The 18359-nt window shown below is 39.8% G+C and overlaps 1 protein-coding gene across 1 annotated transcript in view; it reads left to right on the plus strand.

Moving 5' to 3' along the window:
- Mrps9 (mitochondrial ribosomal protein S9) overlaps window positions 1-18359 on the plus strand; it is a 45587-nt gene that overhangs the window by 8220 nt on the left and 19008 nt on the right. The window contains exons 2-4 of the mRNA XM_057794441.1: window positions 834-1013; window positions 14695-14757; window positions 14837-14867. Coding sequence (XP_057650424.1) covers window positions 834-1013; window positions 14695-14757; window positions 14837-14867 — 274 coding nt within the window. The remainder of the gene's footprint in view (window positions 1-833; window positions 1014-14694; window positions 14758-14836; window positions 14868-18359) is intronic.

The following is an 18359-nucleotide window of genomic DNA, read 5'->3' on the forward strand; positions in this document are numbered from 1 at the left end:
ATTTATATAATATATAAGTTAATATATAATATAAGGTATATATGGGGAGGAGAATAAAGTCCTCAGCCAAACCTACACTTTCGTGTTTCTCCTTCAAACAAGGGGCGTGCCCACAAGGCCATGATACCGTCCTCAATCCCCTTATCTGCTTGATTCACGCAGTTGCCTGTTTGTTTGTTTGTTGAGAGTTCTGTTTATGTATCCCTAGCGATTTGGAAGCCTGATTGTAGTAAACCAGGCTGGTCTCACAGATACTAACTACCACTGTTACCATCACCACCACCACCCTCAAATGTCTCTGCCTCCCGAGTGCCAATTAAAGGCATGCTGCCTGGTTTTGTATGTTTGTTTTGTGAAACAGGGTTTCTCTGTATAACCACCCTGTTCTGGAACTCTGTAGACCAGGATCACCTCAAACTTAGCCAGATCCACCTGCTTCTGCCTCCTGAGTGCTGGGATTAAAGTCTTGTGCCACCACGCCTGGCATGTTTGTTTCTTTGTTTTATGTGGTCATGTTCTCCTTATTGTTTATACATTCAGTGTGACAGCTCACTGTCATGGACCTAACAGTACCAACAGTGGTATTTACAGTCAAGACGCACAGCATGCTGCTTGTGGGTATTTCAGCTCTGATGAGTTGAGATGCTCCTGACTTAATGGACTTGTAAGTTTCTGAGCGGATTATTAGTTCTAGCACCTTGGTTGGAAGGCTTCTTTTTGTTTGCTTGTTTCTGAATGCCTGTTGACTGAGGATTTTTTGTTTAGAGACAGTGACCTGTTAAATCACTGTTTAATTTCAAAAACTTTCTTTTCTTTCCATTTCTGTTCCTTAGCTATTAAAGCTAATCCATACCACAGTTGTAACATCAAAGAAGAATGTCCAGGCTTCAAGACAGGAATCATATACAGAGGATTTTATTAAAAAGCAGATTGAAGACTTCAACATAGGGAAGAGACACTTAGCCAACATGATGGGAGAAGACCCGGAAACCTTTACCGAAGAGGATGTTGACGTGAGTACAGTTAACTCCGGTGGGAAAAGTGGTTCTGTGAAGCTTTGGCTGTGGGTGGCGCTTCCCTTTGCATAAACCTTTTGGTTCTGTAAAATTTACATCAGAACAAGGGAAGATGCCTCTATTGTAGCAAGTTGGAAGCATATCTTTTCTATCTCTTCCTTTCTGAGATGTCACATTATTTGAGTAATTTTTAAAATAACTTCAGCTTTGATCAATTTACTTTGGCTTATTTCCCATTTGTTTTCATTATTTCATTATCTCTCTTCCCTGTGCCCTTCTCCTTGGCTAGAGTTTTTTTTTCTTTTTTTTTTTAATACTTGGAACCATAATTTCAAAGAAACATGCCACTCTATTTGAAACCTCAGAAAGAATGGTAAGTTTTAGATATTATCCAGAAATGAGTGGTTTTCTTTTTTTCTTTCTTTTTTTTTTTTTTTTTGGTTTTTCGAGACAGGGTTTCTCTGTGGTTTTGGAGCCTGTCCTGGAACTAGCTCTTGTAGACCAGGCTGGTCTCGAACTCACAGAGATCCGCCTGCCTCTGCCTCCCAAGTGCTGGGATTAAAGGCGTGCGCCACCACGTCAAGGTCGTAGAAGCCACTGCGAGTTCGGGACTGTTTGGTTGTGTAGTGTAGGTGATTACAAGTGTGATAATAGAAGTAAAGTCAAGGCAAATCCATTAAGTAATCTTGGTCAGTGTGATTTTTCAGTTTTCAAAGTGGGGATATATGTTCTTTGTATATATGTTTACCATGTGCCTACAGATGTTAGAAATGGGTATCAGATCCCCCCAGAACTGGAGTTACAGATGGTTGTGAGCCACCATGTGGGTGCTAGAACTTGGACCATCTGCAACAGCAATAGGTACTCTTAGCCTGTAGGCATCTCTCTAACCCCTGAATTTTTTTTTTTTTTTTTTTGAGAATTTCGTACATGAGTACTTTATTAACATCATTTCTACCTTTCCCTCTCCCTCTCCAAGTCTTTGGATGTCCCCTATTTCCTTTCAAATTCATTACTTCTTTATTGTTACACACACACACACACAGAGGTACAAACATATATGTGTATACACACAGACACACACACCCTACTGAGTCCATTTAGTGATGCTTTTGTGTACTTGTGTTAGGACTGACCATTGTGATTGAATGTCAGGGGCTTGTGCCTGGAAAAACCTGACCTGTCTGTCTGAGTTTCTATCTCCCTCTCTACTTCCTCCCTCAGCAGCCACTGATTGCTTCTAGGGATGGGGCTTTGCCCCATCAACATTGGCATATTGAGTGATAGTATCGTTAGCCAATCTTGTTTAGCAATATTGTTGAGATTTCATGAGTGTAGTTCCCCTGTCCTGTCTAGGAGATACTGTCTTTAGTCTTTCCGAGCTCTCACTCCTCTCTGAGGGGTAAATGGAAAGGTTGTGTTATAATTGTATCAGTTGAGGTTGTTTACCCCATGACCACTTATTTTCTACATTTTTAACCAGTTGTGGGTCTCTGTTATGGTCTCTATGCGCTGCAGAAAGCTTGTTTGAGGAGAGGTGAGAGCTACACTCATCAGACTGGCCTGGTGCATAGGCTGGGAGACCCTAGGCAGCCATGGAGAGTGGGGACAGCTGGAGGCAGGGGGAATACTTTTAGTTTTGTTAGACACCCCAAAGAGGGTAGCAGGGGAGTTCAACAACTCTAAAGCTGGGTCTTACTTTTTAAAAGCAAAGTCTAACTTTGTTTTATATTTTAATTGAAGAATAACATTTTTATTATTTTTATTTTTTGTAGTTTGATTTCTGAGCCGTGTGAATATAGTATGAGAAATTTATCATTAGGTAATTTTGTCATTTTACAGAGTATTCTTACACAAACTAAGAAGGTTATGATATTAGATAGTGTAATTTATTGGAGTACCTTCATATGGTTTTTGCTGTTGACTGAAACATTATTCAGCGTGTGACTGAGTACAGTTACCATGGGGGGGTTGGTTCTAAATACCCACTGATACCAAGGTTTCACATAAAATTGCTATGTATTTTATATATAGCTTGTACATCTTTCCAAATGCTTTAAATTAATCTCTAAATCACTTACCAATTTTATATAACATAAAAAGTAATTAACATATTTACTATGATGCATTTGGAGAATAATGAAAGGGGAAAGAGTATGCAGCTGAAATATAGACATGATTTCTTTAAGATGGTAGTTGAATCTATAAAATATAGAGAATTGGCTGGATTGCTATTTTTAATCTTTATGATTTTTGCATTTTGATCTAATTCCTTTTTTTAAAAAAAGGTCTTTATTATTTTTAAATGGTACAGAAATACTTCATAAGGTCCAGACCTACATTTTTTAATTTAGTTAAAAGAATGTCTTCCTTTGTTTGTTTTTGTTTGAGGTAGGATCTCATATTTAAGGCTGGCCTCACAGTCACCCTGTAGCCAAGGATGACATTAAACTTCTGATCATTCTTCCTCTCCTTTGAAGCCTGGGATTACAAGCATGTGCCATGTGTTAGACAGTATTCTAAACAAGAGAGCTACAGCCCAGCCCAGAAGGATATGTTATTGCCCTGTAGGTAAAGGTGTTTCAGTATAGGGACCTTATAACTGCTGTTCTGTCATTATATCTATGATAACCTAAAAGCATCTAAGACATGGAGTGGTGGCACTTGTCTCAGATAATGTGGGTATTTCTTCATTTTCCTGAAGACTAAGCATCGTGCACACATACAAAAAGAAGATGTTCTCACTTGGGCTTTAGACTAGTAGTCTTTCCTTGTATAGGCCTCATCTCACAGCCATAGATACCTTTTCCACATTCCCAGTTCAAGGCATCTCCTTTCTTTTTTTAAGTATATGCATTTAAAAATTACTTATTTTCTTATTTTTCTGTGTGACTGTTTTGCCTGCATAAATATGTGCACCAGGTATATGCCTGGTGTCTGTGGAAGACAGAAGAGGGTATCAGATCCCCTGGAACTGGAGTTAAAGATGTCTATTAACCACCAAGTGGATGATGGGAGCTGAACCCATGTCCTCTACAAGAGCAGCAAGTGCTCCTAACCACTGAGCCTTCTCTCCTACCCCTAGGCATCTGCTTTCTGTCATTTGCTTGTTTGGGACATGTCATATTAGCAGTCATACGGCATCAGTCTTTTGTCACTGGCTTCCTTTGCTTCGCTTAATGGTTTCTAGATTTGCTCAGTTTGTCACAGTGTCTTCATTCCTCCGTCTTACTACTTTTCTACTGTTGGGCTGGACAACATATTTCTTACTTCCTCATCAGTTTGTCCACTGTCAATACAGTTGCTGGGAGCAGTGTGCTGTGAGTACATTTTTGTATCAACATTCTTTTTATTCTTTAACTTATATCATTACTATACCAAAGTCATGAAGATTTGCCTTCCTGTTTTGATTTAGGGGTTTTATGGTTTTAGCTCTCACATTTAAGTTGTTGAACAAGGTATCCATCCGGCTTGTTCTTTTACATGTGTATATTTAGTTAACCCAGCATCATTTGTTGTAAGGAATTGTTTCACCCATTGAATTCTTTTGCCATTTTACCAAGAACCAACTATGTATTTATGTGAAGTACTGCTGAGATCGTTTACTGAGTGAGTCTTCAGGTTGATTTCTTAGCAATTTCTGTGGTACCATCTTCAGGAAATACATACAACTTCATTTACTTTCTATCTGAATGCCTTTTAGTTTCTTTTCCCTATCTACTTTTTCTATTTGAACTTGGGCTGTGAGTACAGATACTCCCGCTACGTTGCCGGAACTTAGGAGAAAGTGTTCGTTGTTTTACAGATGTGCGTGAAGCTAGCCGTGTTTTGTGGGTCCGTCATCACATTTGGCAACTTACTTCTCATATCTCGCTGTTGAATCTTTTTGTTGTTAGCATGATGAATATTGCTTACCACTTTTTATGTGACCATATGTTGTCTTTTATTCTATTAATTCACCTAGTATATCATGCTAATTAATATTCAGATATTAAAATAACCTCTGTGTTCATGAGATAATTCCACTCCATCAGTTTGTGTAATTTTATGTATTTATGGATTTGTTTTTTGAGCATTTTGCTGAGGGTTTTCGAGTCTGGAACCAGTTCATAGCTCTTTGGGTTTGGGGTCTGTTTTTTGAGACAAGGTGTATGTAGACATTAGACAAGACTATGGAGCCCAAGAAGGCTTCACATTTCTGATGCACATGCTTCAGCCTCCCTAGTAGTAGATTATAGGTGGGCCAACATGTCCATGTTAATTGCCTTCTGGTGTTCATGGAACATAGTAGCCTTTTGAAAGGAAGAAGTTCACTCAACAGTTTCATCTTTCTATCTAAAGGAATAAGCTTTTTATAAAAGCATGACAGTGAGGAACCACTAGAAAAGTATTTCAGATCTGTTGTGTGAGTTAACAGGCATCTAAATGTATCGCTGTGGTCTGCAGAGAGGGCTGGAGAAATAGCAAAGAGATGTGCTGTGTCAGCTCTTGTGGCCTAAAGCCAGTGTCTCTTTGGACTTTAAAGTTGTTTCTATTCAACTTATTTTATTTTTATTTAACCAAATAAAATTTATCTGTCAGGGTGACACTATGCTAAAATGAATTATTATTTTTGGAGTTGCTTGTTCATTGCTTAAATGCTTACTTTGAATATTAGTTTGGGAAATTAAAACTATTTTTGTGCGTACCAGAGCCCACTCTGGTAGAAATCAGCTGGGGGTACCCTGGGAGAGGACGCTGCTGGGGAAATGTTAGATTAAGAGAAATGAAGACAGAAACGTAGGATAGACTGGGAGGACTGAAGGCTCATACCCAACAGTCCCGAGTTTATGTCTCAGACAGCATATATACTAATTACAGGCAAAAGGCAGAACAGCGGGCAGTACAGTCAGCTAGTCACCCCTCTGCACTGTCCTTGGGAGGAAACTCAAGCCAGCGCATTATCTCAATACAAGTATTTAGCTAGTAGCAAGCAGCTAACAATCCATAAGGAGAAGTGCCTCCAGCTGGCATACACAGCCCAAATCTTGATAATGTGTTTTTTATCTGGGCAAAAATGCTCTTCTTTTATGGCCTTAGTCAGAACTTTCTCACAGTCTTCAAGGATACTTGGAGCCAGCAGAACAGCCAATATTGAACTCAAATGACTTCTTTAAGTCAGCAATGACTCCAAATGGAAACTGAGTCACACATGGGTTCCCACATGTGAGTGTTAAATTTATATACTGTTGACATGACCTATAATTTCATTTAGTTACCCAGATAAAAATTCAGGCTCACTTTAATTTTCACATAGGTAAATTAAATGCCTTCAGTACTATTGGTTATTTTATATATTTTCCTAGAAATTGATTTTCCATATTACTTTGCCAATGCTAAAATAGCATGAACCCCAAATATTATGTTATGTATTTAGACAAATATTTTTAAGACTTAAAATGGCTTTTTATGGAATAAAGTGTCATAAAATGTTTTTGTTGAGGTGTGTAAATTACAGATACACATTTGAAGACCATTTAATCTGTTGTTTTAGTAACCTTTATTCAATTAAGTAATAAAATCATGAATTACTATGAAATTCACCCTATTGTTTCTTGGTTTTATTTTTTAATAGACTTTTTTAAATGGATGTGGAATTTGGGAGGAATGTAACTGCACAGCATGCAGAATGCGGATGCTCTACTGGTGTCATCTTTGACAACCTCCTGAGAGTTAAAGCAATATAGGAAGTTTAGAAGCTGGGCTGAGTGGGTTCCTTGCAGTGTCTCTAGAGCTGTGATGTTAACAGGTCAAGTCACATTGGTTTTTTCACCAGAGTGTAAGGAGCATGCGCACACGCAGTGTTACTGCTCGCATCACTATCAGTAGTGAGGAACACAGTATACTGCAGCTGGAACCACTGTATAATGCCCATGTGCCTTCAGCTCGCTGTGCCTTCCCCAGGCTTGTATTTGGCAGACTCACCTGAGATACTGTTGAGTACAGTGATTTACCATTGATTGATTTAAAGGGGAAATTGCCTGATCTCCTGTCTGATGTGATTTCCCTAGCTCCATATCCAAAAGCCCACATGGAAGTGAGTGTTAGCCATTTCCCTGATACCAGTGACATAATTCTGCTGCACTAGGCTGTGCAGCATGTGACTGATCAGCTTCACTGATTCTCACATTTTATTACAATTAGCTCTTGGCCTTTTATTAATTTTAGTGGATTCCCTTTGGCATTTTAGGAGATGTAAAAGCAAAAGCAGACAGTGACTACCAACTCTTATCAAAGTGTTAGAGTTATCTACTCGATTTGGTTTCTGTTTTCCTATTATTTTTTTAAGCAGTTTGGTTTTATATATAAACTGAAAGGGAGACAGTATAGGTGGTGAGCTGTATTTGGCAAATTCCACATGAAAAAGTGCTTAGGTATTTCCAAAGACAAAAACAGTTTATCCAAATTCAAAAAAGTATTTTAAACAGCCATTGCATTTGCTATTATGTATTTAAGACATCATGTTTTTATCTAATTTGTCTTATTTTAATATATTAATTAAAAGTAAATACTGTAAGTTTTTCCTTTTTCATTGTGATCAGGAGTTTAATATTTCACAAAAGCAAGCTTTCCAGTTAAGGGAAAAGAACTAGCACATACCGAAAACCCATGTGTGAGATGCTGCCAAGGAGCCTGATCCACAGTCACATTCAATCTTCCCAAACAGCCCTGAGGTGTCTTCAGTGGTAGAGGATCCCAAGTCAGCGGCCTTTTTCTCAGGACTGCGCTTTGCAGTTTCCACGATTAGTGTTTGGGGTTAACAGTTTCTGAAATCAGTTGCTGTCTCGTTTCGTAGAGCATAGTGAGTCTATTCTGGCTGTGGCTGACAGTGCATGGTTGTCCCCGTTGTGAACTACCAGGGCCAGGCTTTGCTCTGTTACTGATTCTTGTCGTCCCTTTTCCCATCCAGTGTCTGTGTGTCCACCTTAGCTGCTCCCTGTTAGCTAAGCTTTTGGCATAACTGAATTTGTCAGGAATGTGAATTACGACAGAAAGCAATTGATTTTGAGTTTACAAAGTTGCCGTATAAAATTGAGTTTGAATAGAAATCTGGCTTCACTGAATGTCACATATAAAATATATGTGTGAAAATTATATTCAGCTAATATTACTTACTAGTTGTTTCTTATAAGACATTTCAGAGGGTACTAAATGTGCTACCAAAGATAGATACAAATAGTTTAAATACAAATAGTTCTTGACACTGTTGATTTCTTTTTTTTTTTGGATTTTTCGAGACAGGGTTTCTCCGTAGCTTTTGATTCCTGTCCTGGAACTAGCTCTTGTAGACCAGGCTGGCCTCGAAGTCACAGAGATCCGCCTGCCTCTGCCTCCCGAGTGCTGGGATTAAAGGCGTGCGCCACCACCGCCTGGTGACACTGTTGATTTTAACTTAAGAATTAGATCTATCATTTGGAAGATGTGCTGTATTTAAGGCTACAGTAAGGAATTTCTCAGAAATCACTTGCTACATGGAAGTGTGCTGGTACAAGCCTGCAGTGTCAGTCTTTGGAGAGGGAATCAAAGGGATTAGGAGTTCCAGGTCATTAGGAGCTCCTGCTCAGAAGCTGGCAGACAGTGGTGTGTGTGTGTGTGGGGGGGGGGGTATTGTCCTAGAACTCACCATGTAGACCACATGCTACTGCCACGTGTTGATGAGTGTGCAAAATTATTTCTGTCTACAGCAGTTCATGACTGTCAGCAGGAATCTGTCAGGTGGCACAGTGAGCCGAGCGAGTGGGTTGTATGGTGAGAAGGCCTCTCTGAAGCTGTGAAAGCAGTAGGAAGCTAACTGTAACACGTGAATGTGGATGGCATGTGACAGTGCAGGCTCAGTTTCCTTCTTGAGCCCAGGGCAGTGGATAGCCGGGTGAATGGTGGGAGCCAGGACCTACAGGTCTTCCGGATGCAGAGCCGACATAACACTGACTACTGCCTGTCTGCAGAGTCTCAGTGAGTCTCATAATCTTTCTTTTGCATCGAAAACTATTGCATTACGGATATACCCTGATACTGTATTTCCCTCTAACTAAACTCACAGTAGTGATGCATTTTGGGTTGGGGACATTCTTTGACGTAATATTAACTACAGTGAATACAGATGTGTGCTCATATGTACTAATGCCTTTATTTGGGAATTAAAAGTTAAGTTCTACATTACTGTAGAGTTCCAGGAAGAAAGCCAGCAAACTGATGTATAACACTGCTGAAGTCTACCAATTACTTTTTAATTGGTATTATAGACCTCATTCTAAAACCAGAATGTTTTATTCTCAGTGTGAATGTGCTGTATGAAGTTTCTCTAATTGATTTGCTGTGCCCATTCCATTTGATGTATCATTTTTCACAATATTTCATAATTTGTGCTCACTTCTAATGAACAGAGTCGTTAGGACAGGCATGTCTAAGTACAACTGACAGCTAACATTAGGTGCCAGATGCAGTTTGTAAAGCTATGTAGAACTGTGGAGAACAGTTTAAATAAATTAGCACCTGTACATTAGTCTCACTTGCTGGTAATTTATAAGCGAATCAGTAGAGATGACATTTAGGTAAGTCATTGATCAAGTTAACAGCTGCAAACCCCCTGCCCAGCTGGGATACCTAATTAATAGAGATTGCATTGCTGACCTGGTGCTTCTCCTGGGCTGAGCCTGCAGTCCATTTATACTTTAGAGTGAAGCCCAAGAATACAGTCAGACAGACTGCCTTCATTTTAGAAAGCTGTTCAGTTACCAATATTATAGTTAAAACAAGAATTACATTTTAAAAAAGAGATACTGATATTTACTGATGATGTTAACTGTATCACATGACTTAAATTTTTGCGCTTTTACATTCTTTGCCTCTTTTGTTAGCCCTTTTGTTTGGGAGTCAGATTAGGCGTCCATGTCGTACTGTAATGTGTGTAGTAAGTATTTAAAGGGTGTACTTAAACAGAATGTGTGTTCTTCTTTTTTCTTTGTGTGTGCGTGTGTGTGTGTGTGCGTGCGTGCATGTGTGTTGGGAAGGGAAGGCAGCAGTCATTGAATGTAAACTTTATGTGTAACAATTTCTTAACATGTGATATTAGCTTAAAAACATCGAAGAACTTTGCCAGGTTAAATTCAGATGAATTTTGGGACTTCGTGTAAGAACTATTAAACTAGTACCCACAAGAAAGCCCTTTCTTTTTTTTTCTGTTCCTCAAGCTAACATTTTCTTTGGGTGAATTTAAAGTTGACAGCCTTAATCATGGACTAGAACAGAAGTTTTTTTTATTGTTTCAGGTCTATGTACATATGTATTGGAGTTGGTTGAATATGGTATATTTAATACAGACTATGACCAGAGTCTGGTTCTTACATGAGAAACAATCTCTTAAAACACACTTGCAAGAGAAAATATATACACATGCATGCGCACACGCACGCACGCGCGCACACACACACACACACACACACACACTTGCTAAGTCAGAAACAGGCATTTGGCTAGCTGCATCATTTGAAGCTTCTTGAAGAATCATTAGCAGAGTTCCCAGCTGACACCCCCAGGGTTCTTTTTATGGAAGGTTTGTTATTTATTTCTTAGTTTAATTATCTTCAGTGTAGATTGCTTAGGAAAAGAATTATGAAATTTTGGTTAATTCTGTTGTACTTAACAAACTTGGTCCAAGTAGACCCAAATCATAATTTGGAAATGAAACACTTCATTTTAAACATACTTCATGGTGATGGCACATGCCTTTAATCCCAGTACTCGGGAGGCAAGATGGAGTCGGATCTCTGTGAGTTCAAGACCAGCCTGCTCTACAAAGAGACTTCCAGGACAGGCTCCAAAGCTACAGAGAAACTCTGTCTCAAAAGAACCAAAACAACAAACAAACAGAAAAACAGATGCTTTGGGGAGTGGGCCATTTACTCTGCCCCAACTGCTAACACCCACCAGGACTGGGGAACCAGAGGTCAGTGGTGGTTTTTGTTTTGTGACAGGGTTTCTCTGTGTAACCATCCTGGCTGTCCTGGATCTCTCTGGAGACCCTACCTCCCGAGTGCTGGGTTTAAAGGTGTGTGCCACCGCTGCCTGGTTTTGACCTCTTTTATACATCAGCTCCTGTATCTGACACTGTAGATTCTGTGTCTCCTGACAGAATTGAAGTCAGGGCTCTCTCTTGTCTTTCTAAACTGGCAGGTTCCTAGAATCAGTATAGGGTAAATATTTGTTAAATAAAACTTTATTTCTTTGGGAATTTTCTGGTGAATTTCACTGCTCAATTGCTATATGCCTTTAAAGCCAGTAAAGAAGTAATCTGTAACCTGAGAGAACTGAAGAGCAAATTCCAGAATTCATCCTCAGGTTTAAATTCTGACCCAAGGTGTTTTTAGACTGTTTATTGTTACTTAACTAAGGATTCATCTGTAAAATAGAGTTAGTAAATACATGACTTATTTTTTAAATAATATGGAGGAATAATATGGTGTCTGTAAACTGAAAATTTTGTGTTTATATAACATTTATTGATGCCCACTTAGTGCTGCCTTTTTAACGTATTTTACGTAATCCCAAACCCAGCAATCAGATTACTGGTGTGATGGGGAAGCACACAGGTTCTGTTTCCTTCTCTCTGCACCTGCTCGTTCCCTGCTCCCTTCTCTGCGCCGGGATGAAGTCAGGCTTTTCCTGTTTATGGTGCCTAGTGTTCTGCCCCAGCACACTCTACACTCTTCACAACACTAATGAAAAATCTTGTTATTATTTATTCATGATTTTTTTGAAAATGCATTCACTTACATTTTAACAACTGTGTGCTAACAGAGTTAAGTGAACCCAGAAAGCAACAAAATTATTTTTTCAGTAAAGCCATTGAGCTCTTTGTTTGCTTCAGAACTTGTGGGGAAGAAATCTGCATAGAATGCCCATAGGAGATGAATGGAAGTAATAGGTTAGGTCGTGTCAGTACTGTCCCGTGCATACTAAACAGATGCAGGCAGCATACTGAGAACCTGTCTTATCTGCTTGGGATGTATTATTACTTGATATACAAACAACTGACTTATTTACTACTCTCTCTCGTTCTTTCATTCTATCCATCCCCTCCCCTTTTTATGTTTTAACTGGATTCTAACATAGGGCTTCTCTCTTTAAGTTAGATCCCCTTTTTTATTGAATTTCAGTATTTTCCTGCAGGTTCTTTGTTCACGTGTTTTTGCATTTGAGGAGGTTGTTTCTGCCTCCTAGCAATCGTTGCAGTCAGTGATTTTCTTTTCCCTTTCTAACCACACTCTACCAGTTAACTGTCTCATGATTTTTCCAAGGTTTACCATGCTTGAGAAATATAAAAGTGTGGATTCTTATGTTCGTGTTTCCCTTAGGATTATTCAGTGATCGCAGGAGTTTGTCTCGTGCTTGAAAGCGATGCCAGCAATAGCCTGCTGCTCTCTGGAGGATGAACGGCTTGGGAGTTCACAGGCATGCATAGTCTTCTCTGCCTGTGCTCCTCTAACCTGGGCCTTGCCCTGATGCTGACCACCTGTGGACAAGGCCTCACAGAGGCTATAGGCTAGAGATAACCTTCTTCACATAGGTTGGGTATGGGATAGTCTGTATTGTTTATAAGTTTTAGACATTTTTTCCTACCTTTTAACTTAGAAATGTTTCAAATTTCTATGAAATTTGGATGCTTATTGAATACATGTTCTTCACATCGATAAATCTGACAGTGTTTTCCACATTTCCCTTGCCTCTGTGCAGAATAATTTTGACTGGCCCATTGAAAATCAGGTTTTACAACCTTAACTCCTAAACATATCAGTACAACACCTAAGTATATACCCTTCATGCCATTATCTCCCACAGTACAATTGTCACTTCTAACAGAACAGTTCTATAATGCCGTCTATGTAAATGTCTATATGTGAGTTTTCCAGGTCACCCTAGTTGTTTAGGGTTTCAGTTTGTAGACCAGCTCAGCTGCTCTGCTGTTGTGCACTCTGGAGCTGTGCTCGCTTCCTCATGATCAGATTTACCCTCAGCTGACGCCCTTACAGCTTCACCGTGGGGTACCTGCTTTCCCCACTGTTGGGATGACTGTCCTTTTCTTTTAGTAGTCCCGCTTCTGTGAAAGCACCCTTTCCCTTTGTCCCTAGCACGCAATCTGGAGACGTGGTGGTGTGAATGAGATGTTCCTCACAGTCTCTGGCATTTGACTACTATTTGGGAGGCTTAGGTTTGGCCTTGTTGGAGGAAGTATGTCACTGGAAGTGGGCTTTAAGTGTTAAAAGACTCATGCCATTGCTAGTGTGATCTGTTTCCCGCGTGTGGTTTAAGAGAGGAACTCTGTGCTGCTGTTACCCTCAAGGATGGTGGCAAACTCTTACGTCTCTGAAACTGTGAGCTAAAATAAGTTGCCTTTGTCCAGTGTTTGTCACAGCTGTGCGGAAGTGACTAACACAGGAGGGTAATGTTTGAGTATAAGTTTTCTGGTCCCCGATGGCATGTCAGCCAGGCCTTTGTGATCCTTTCCTGAGCTATGGCCAATGGGAAATTGTAAAGTGATGGGCTTTCTTCCTCTCTGCACCATCTCTTCTACTATTATACTTGGTACTGTTCTATTAGGCAGGTTTCTTTTTTCCTGCCCCTCACTCCAGGGTGTGTGTGTGTACTCATATATGTACACCCACTTATTAAGTGTGCTGTAGGGCATTACCTCTCTTTTTGATGTTCAGATTGTCCTGGGGTGGGGGGTGAAATTTGTCCAAGCACTGGTGTAAATGGGAATGAGGCAGGAGTGCTCAGAGACCTGTGTGAGGGGAGAGCACCTAGTGGCGCTTGGCTAAGCAAGGTCAGTCACGTTCTTTGTGAGAAACACATGGGAGGCCTCGTTTGAAAAGTGTACTTCAAAAACTCAGCAGGGTAGATAGTGTAGAGTGCATGTTCATGGTGTGTGAGGGCCATGCTTAGTCCTCAGGATTGTAGGGTAAACTCAAAGGTCACCTAAAAACACCAAGGGAGCCATGGTGGATGCTCTGGTCTGAGTGAGAACTGCCCCCAGACTCGTATGCTGAGGGCTCTCTCTCATCTGAGTGCTGTTTAAGGAGATGGTGGGACTCCCAAAGACTGGGACCACTAGAAGAAGTGGGTCCTATGGGGCATGCCGGAGGAGTGCAAGCTTGTCCCCAGCCCTGGATTTCTTTCCTGGCCACCATGAGGGAGAAGTTTGTGCCATACTTTCCCAACAAATACTCTGCATTGGCTCAAAACCAAAGCAGTGGATTCAGCACAGTTTGCTGAAATGATGAACCAAGATAAATCTGTTCTGTAAACTGTTTCTTTCCAGCGTGTCACAGTGAGTGAAACACGAGCCCGCTTGTTGCAGTCTTCTGCCCTGGCCTGGGCTTGCAGTGAGTTACCTGAGCACAGTGCCGGAGTTTGTAAGGAACACCTCTAGTTTGATGTGAACACTTGAGAGTTGCCAGTAGCCAGGTTCATAATTACAGATTTTGTTGTTGTTTTTCTTTTGGCGATGTATGCTTAGTAACTGTGCTTTGCCACTTGAACTAACATTCTACATATAAAACTCTAGTTCAATGTCTGGTTTAAAGTAAGCATCTTGTAATTTTTACAACAGTTGTTAATTAACCTTTGTGTTTATTTTCAGAGAGCTATTGCTTACCTTTTTCCAAGTGGTTTGTTTGAGAAGCAAGCCAGGCCAATAATGAAGGTAATCCTAAATACTTGTTTAATAATGTCTTTTATGTGTTATAGAGATTGCCTAATAAAATTTTACATTTATTTTACAGCATCCTGAACAAATTTTCCCAAAACAAAGAGGTAAGGTCACTCAAGACTGAGATGGTTCATTTTGTTTTTTAGTTTACTGTAGATTTGGGTCACACATCAGGAGTTTTGTCAGAGTGGATGTGGAGTAGGTCAGAGTACTCTGTATAATAATGAATGGTAGAATCCACAGATTTTGTGTAGGATACGAAAGTTAGATCAAGGTAAGCCTTGTGTCTGTGTTAATGCCACACTGATTACTTGCATTCTGCATTCTACTAGACATCTATGAGGAAGAGTTTATGGGTTGTATATCTGTTGGTACTCCTTCATCTCTTTTTTATGTGAAGTCTTTCTGTTTCTCTTCCTTTAGAGACATAAACTGTACTGAATCTGGAATGTTAATATTTTTGGTCTTTTAGCTCTTTGCCTTAGCCTCCTGTGCCACCAGGCTCCACTCAGCTTCCGCCTCATCCGTCCTAGGGCCTCACTTCATTCTTTTTAAATACCTTTAAACGTGTGTGTGTGTGCACGCGCACACACGTGTGCGTGCATGTGTTATGTGTTCAGAGGCACACGCATGCGCACATGCATGCTAGTAGGCACGCACACATAGAAGTCAGAAGACATCTTAGAGTAATTGGTTCTCTGCTTGCACCATGTGGTTCCCAGGGCTCAAACTCGAGCCATCACACTTGGTGGCAAGTGCTTTACTCATTCTCAGGTCCTCTCTTCACTCTTTGAATAACTTTTATTTTGGATTTGCTATAAATATTATAAATCTCTTTCTACATGTGGCCTATGTTTCCTATTCTCAATTCTTAGAAATGATTGATTATAACATACAAAACATTCACTTCAGGATCGTTTTTGGGGAAAAATGAAGACTGTATACAAGTGCACACCAGGTTTGAAGATACAGTGTTATTTATATACCAGTTGTCTGTATGGGCAGAGTAACTTGTACCTAGTTGCTTTTCTGATAAATGTCTGGAAAAACAGCAATAGATTCTTCCCCTTTTCACTGGCTTCTCTTTGTTCCAACTCCTAAGGCTACCTACCAATTCTTTATCTCTTAATTTTCTTAGTGTATCTCTATGAGCTATGTCTCTTCTGCCCTCTGAGGCTTCTTGGTTCCTTCGAGTACTTTCTCAGTATTATGTACTCATTATTAGCAGCTGCGGTGTGATACTAAAGCTTCAGGCTATCCCCACAAAATGTCTACGAATGATTTTGAAAATGTGCGACTCTTGCTAGAATCATCTGACCTTGCTGCTAAGTGTATTTAACAGTGCTGCTTTAGAAAGCAGACGTTCTGCTCTCTGCTCTCAACTTTATTGTAGTTTTTATACGATAAATCAGTTTTTAGTATGAGAGAAGTCACAATGAAGTTTAGATTTGTAGAGATTATGGCACTTGTACTATACTACTACTTGGTTTATTGAAAGACGGAAGCTTTTAGATTGAGTAATCATAAAGCACCTGTCCTGTGAAGTGGTAAAAACATTAAGGAAAATGAAGATACACACCAAGTTGATGACAGAACCAAGAAGGAGCACTGGGAATTGTCCAGTGATGTGAGAAAGTTAATTTGTATTGATAAACCTGTTGTCCAGTACGTGGGTCTGATGATCTTGAGCCTTTCCATACCAGACACTTAGCACTGACAGATTAAAAAGCGGGACTGTTAACTAAGGCTAAAGAATTCAAATAATGTATCATGGTTTAGTAGTAGAAAAGACTGTTTTCTATGCTGATGACTACCGAATAGTAATAGAATTAATTATGCATGGTGAAGTGAATCATTGAGAAAAAAATAAAGTCCCAAGAGTAGAAGTTATATCAGTTAAATTTCCTGATTTAAAATCAATAGAACTGTATCACTGTTGGATTAAAGAATCAATTTTGAAATTACAACTATTTGGAAGTATTTGACAGCTCCCATCAAGTCCTGTGGAATATATTCATGTCATGCAGACACAAACACATGTCATTAGTAATTGAGAAAGACAAAGTAAAAGAAAAATGAAACTGATGAACATGATGGCAAATTTAAAAGAGTGACTGCAACACAGAATCACCTTTGAGAAGGCCAGTGAAGTCAGTCAAAATAAAAGCTTTTCTTTGAGAAAAAGAAACCAGAAAATCTGAACTATAAGGGCTTTGTTTCTAAAATTTTTCTTACAAATTAACCAAAAGGAAGAAAGAAAGGAAAGGGGGGGGAGAGAGGGAGGGAGGGAGGGAGGGAGGGAGGGAGGGAGGGAGGAAGGAAGGAAGGAAGGAAGGAAGGAAGGAAGGAAGGAAGGAAGGAAGGAAGGGCGGAAGGGCGGAAGGGCGGAAGGGCAAAAGAATGAAAAAGAGCCCAGTGGAAAACTAACCAAAGAATATCATGCAGCTTGTACGTGAAAAAAAATGTAACCAGTAAACATTTAAAAATATCCAAGATCAGAAATAATGCCCTATAAAAACGGTAACAAAAAGCTATTATATTTTTCTGCTTAGGGGTTAGGAAGTATAAAGTGTTAGGAAACAATTATTAGGAATAATTTAACTATTATAAATCTTCTGAACAGGCTGTCATATCATCATACAGGTGGTAAAAATATTGTGTTACCTCATAATGTTGGGCTGGAAAAACAATTAAAAATGCTAAAATCTGTAGTGTAACTACAATATAGAATGCTATGTATGTTTATAATAAAGCCGTTAAATTGTGTGATGGTGGATGCAGGAGAATGTCAAGGTCAGGGCCAGCCTGCATTATCTGGTGAGCTGCAGGCCTCACTGCACAATGAGACCCTGCTTAGTACCAAAACGAGTGGAGCCAGCAGGATGGTTCAACACGTAAAGGCTCTTGCCATCGAGTCTGGCATGCTGGTTCAGTTGTAGGACCCACATAGAGGAAGCAGAGAATGGGTACCCACAATTTGTTCTCTGACCTCTATGCTACACCATGATGCCCCCCAAATAAGTAATTGTATGTGATTTTTGTAAAAGCAAATACAAAGTAAAATGACAAATAACAAGGCAAATGCTGTTCTTTCCTGCTAGTGTACCGGTGTGAATGCACAAGAGTTTAGAACTGTTAACTTTCACCTTGCCTCTGGCCAAGGAATCCTTTCTCTTAATCTTTGGAGTAGTATGTTACTTGTGTATTGAAATCCGTGACTGGGCACTAAGCGGGAAGGGCCTGTATCAACAGCAACAAACCCTGCTTAGAATTACATAAACATGGACAAGATTTTCATAGAAAATCAAGCTAAAGACCTTAAGTGAAAACTTGGCTGGCAAAAGCGAAGGAAAGAAAGAAAAATAGCCCCAAGTTTCTCCTTACCTTTTCCCTCCCCATACTGGAGAGTGAGCCAAGCCCTCCTTGTGCTTAGAAAAGCATTGTCAGTATAGCACAGCTGGCTGCTGGCTGCCTGGACTGGTTTTTGAATGGCAGGTCTGTCCCGTTGGACCCAGTTCTAATTGCTAAGTGTCCATGCTCAGTGGGTATCTAGGGAAGTTTTTATTAAGTTTAAAGATATTAAGACGTGATGAGGT

Source organism: Chionomys nivalis, chromosome 19, assembly GCF_950005125.1.
Source record: "Chionomys nivalis chromosome 19, mChiNiv1.1, whole genome shotgun sequence".
Taxonomy (NCBI): Eukaryota; Metazoa; Chordata; class Mammalia; order Rodentia; family Cricetidae; genus Chionomys; species Chionomys nivalis.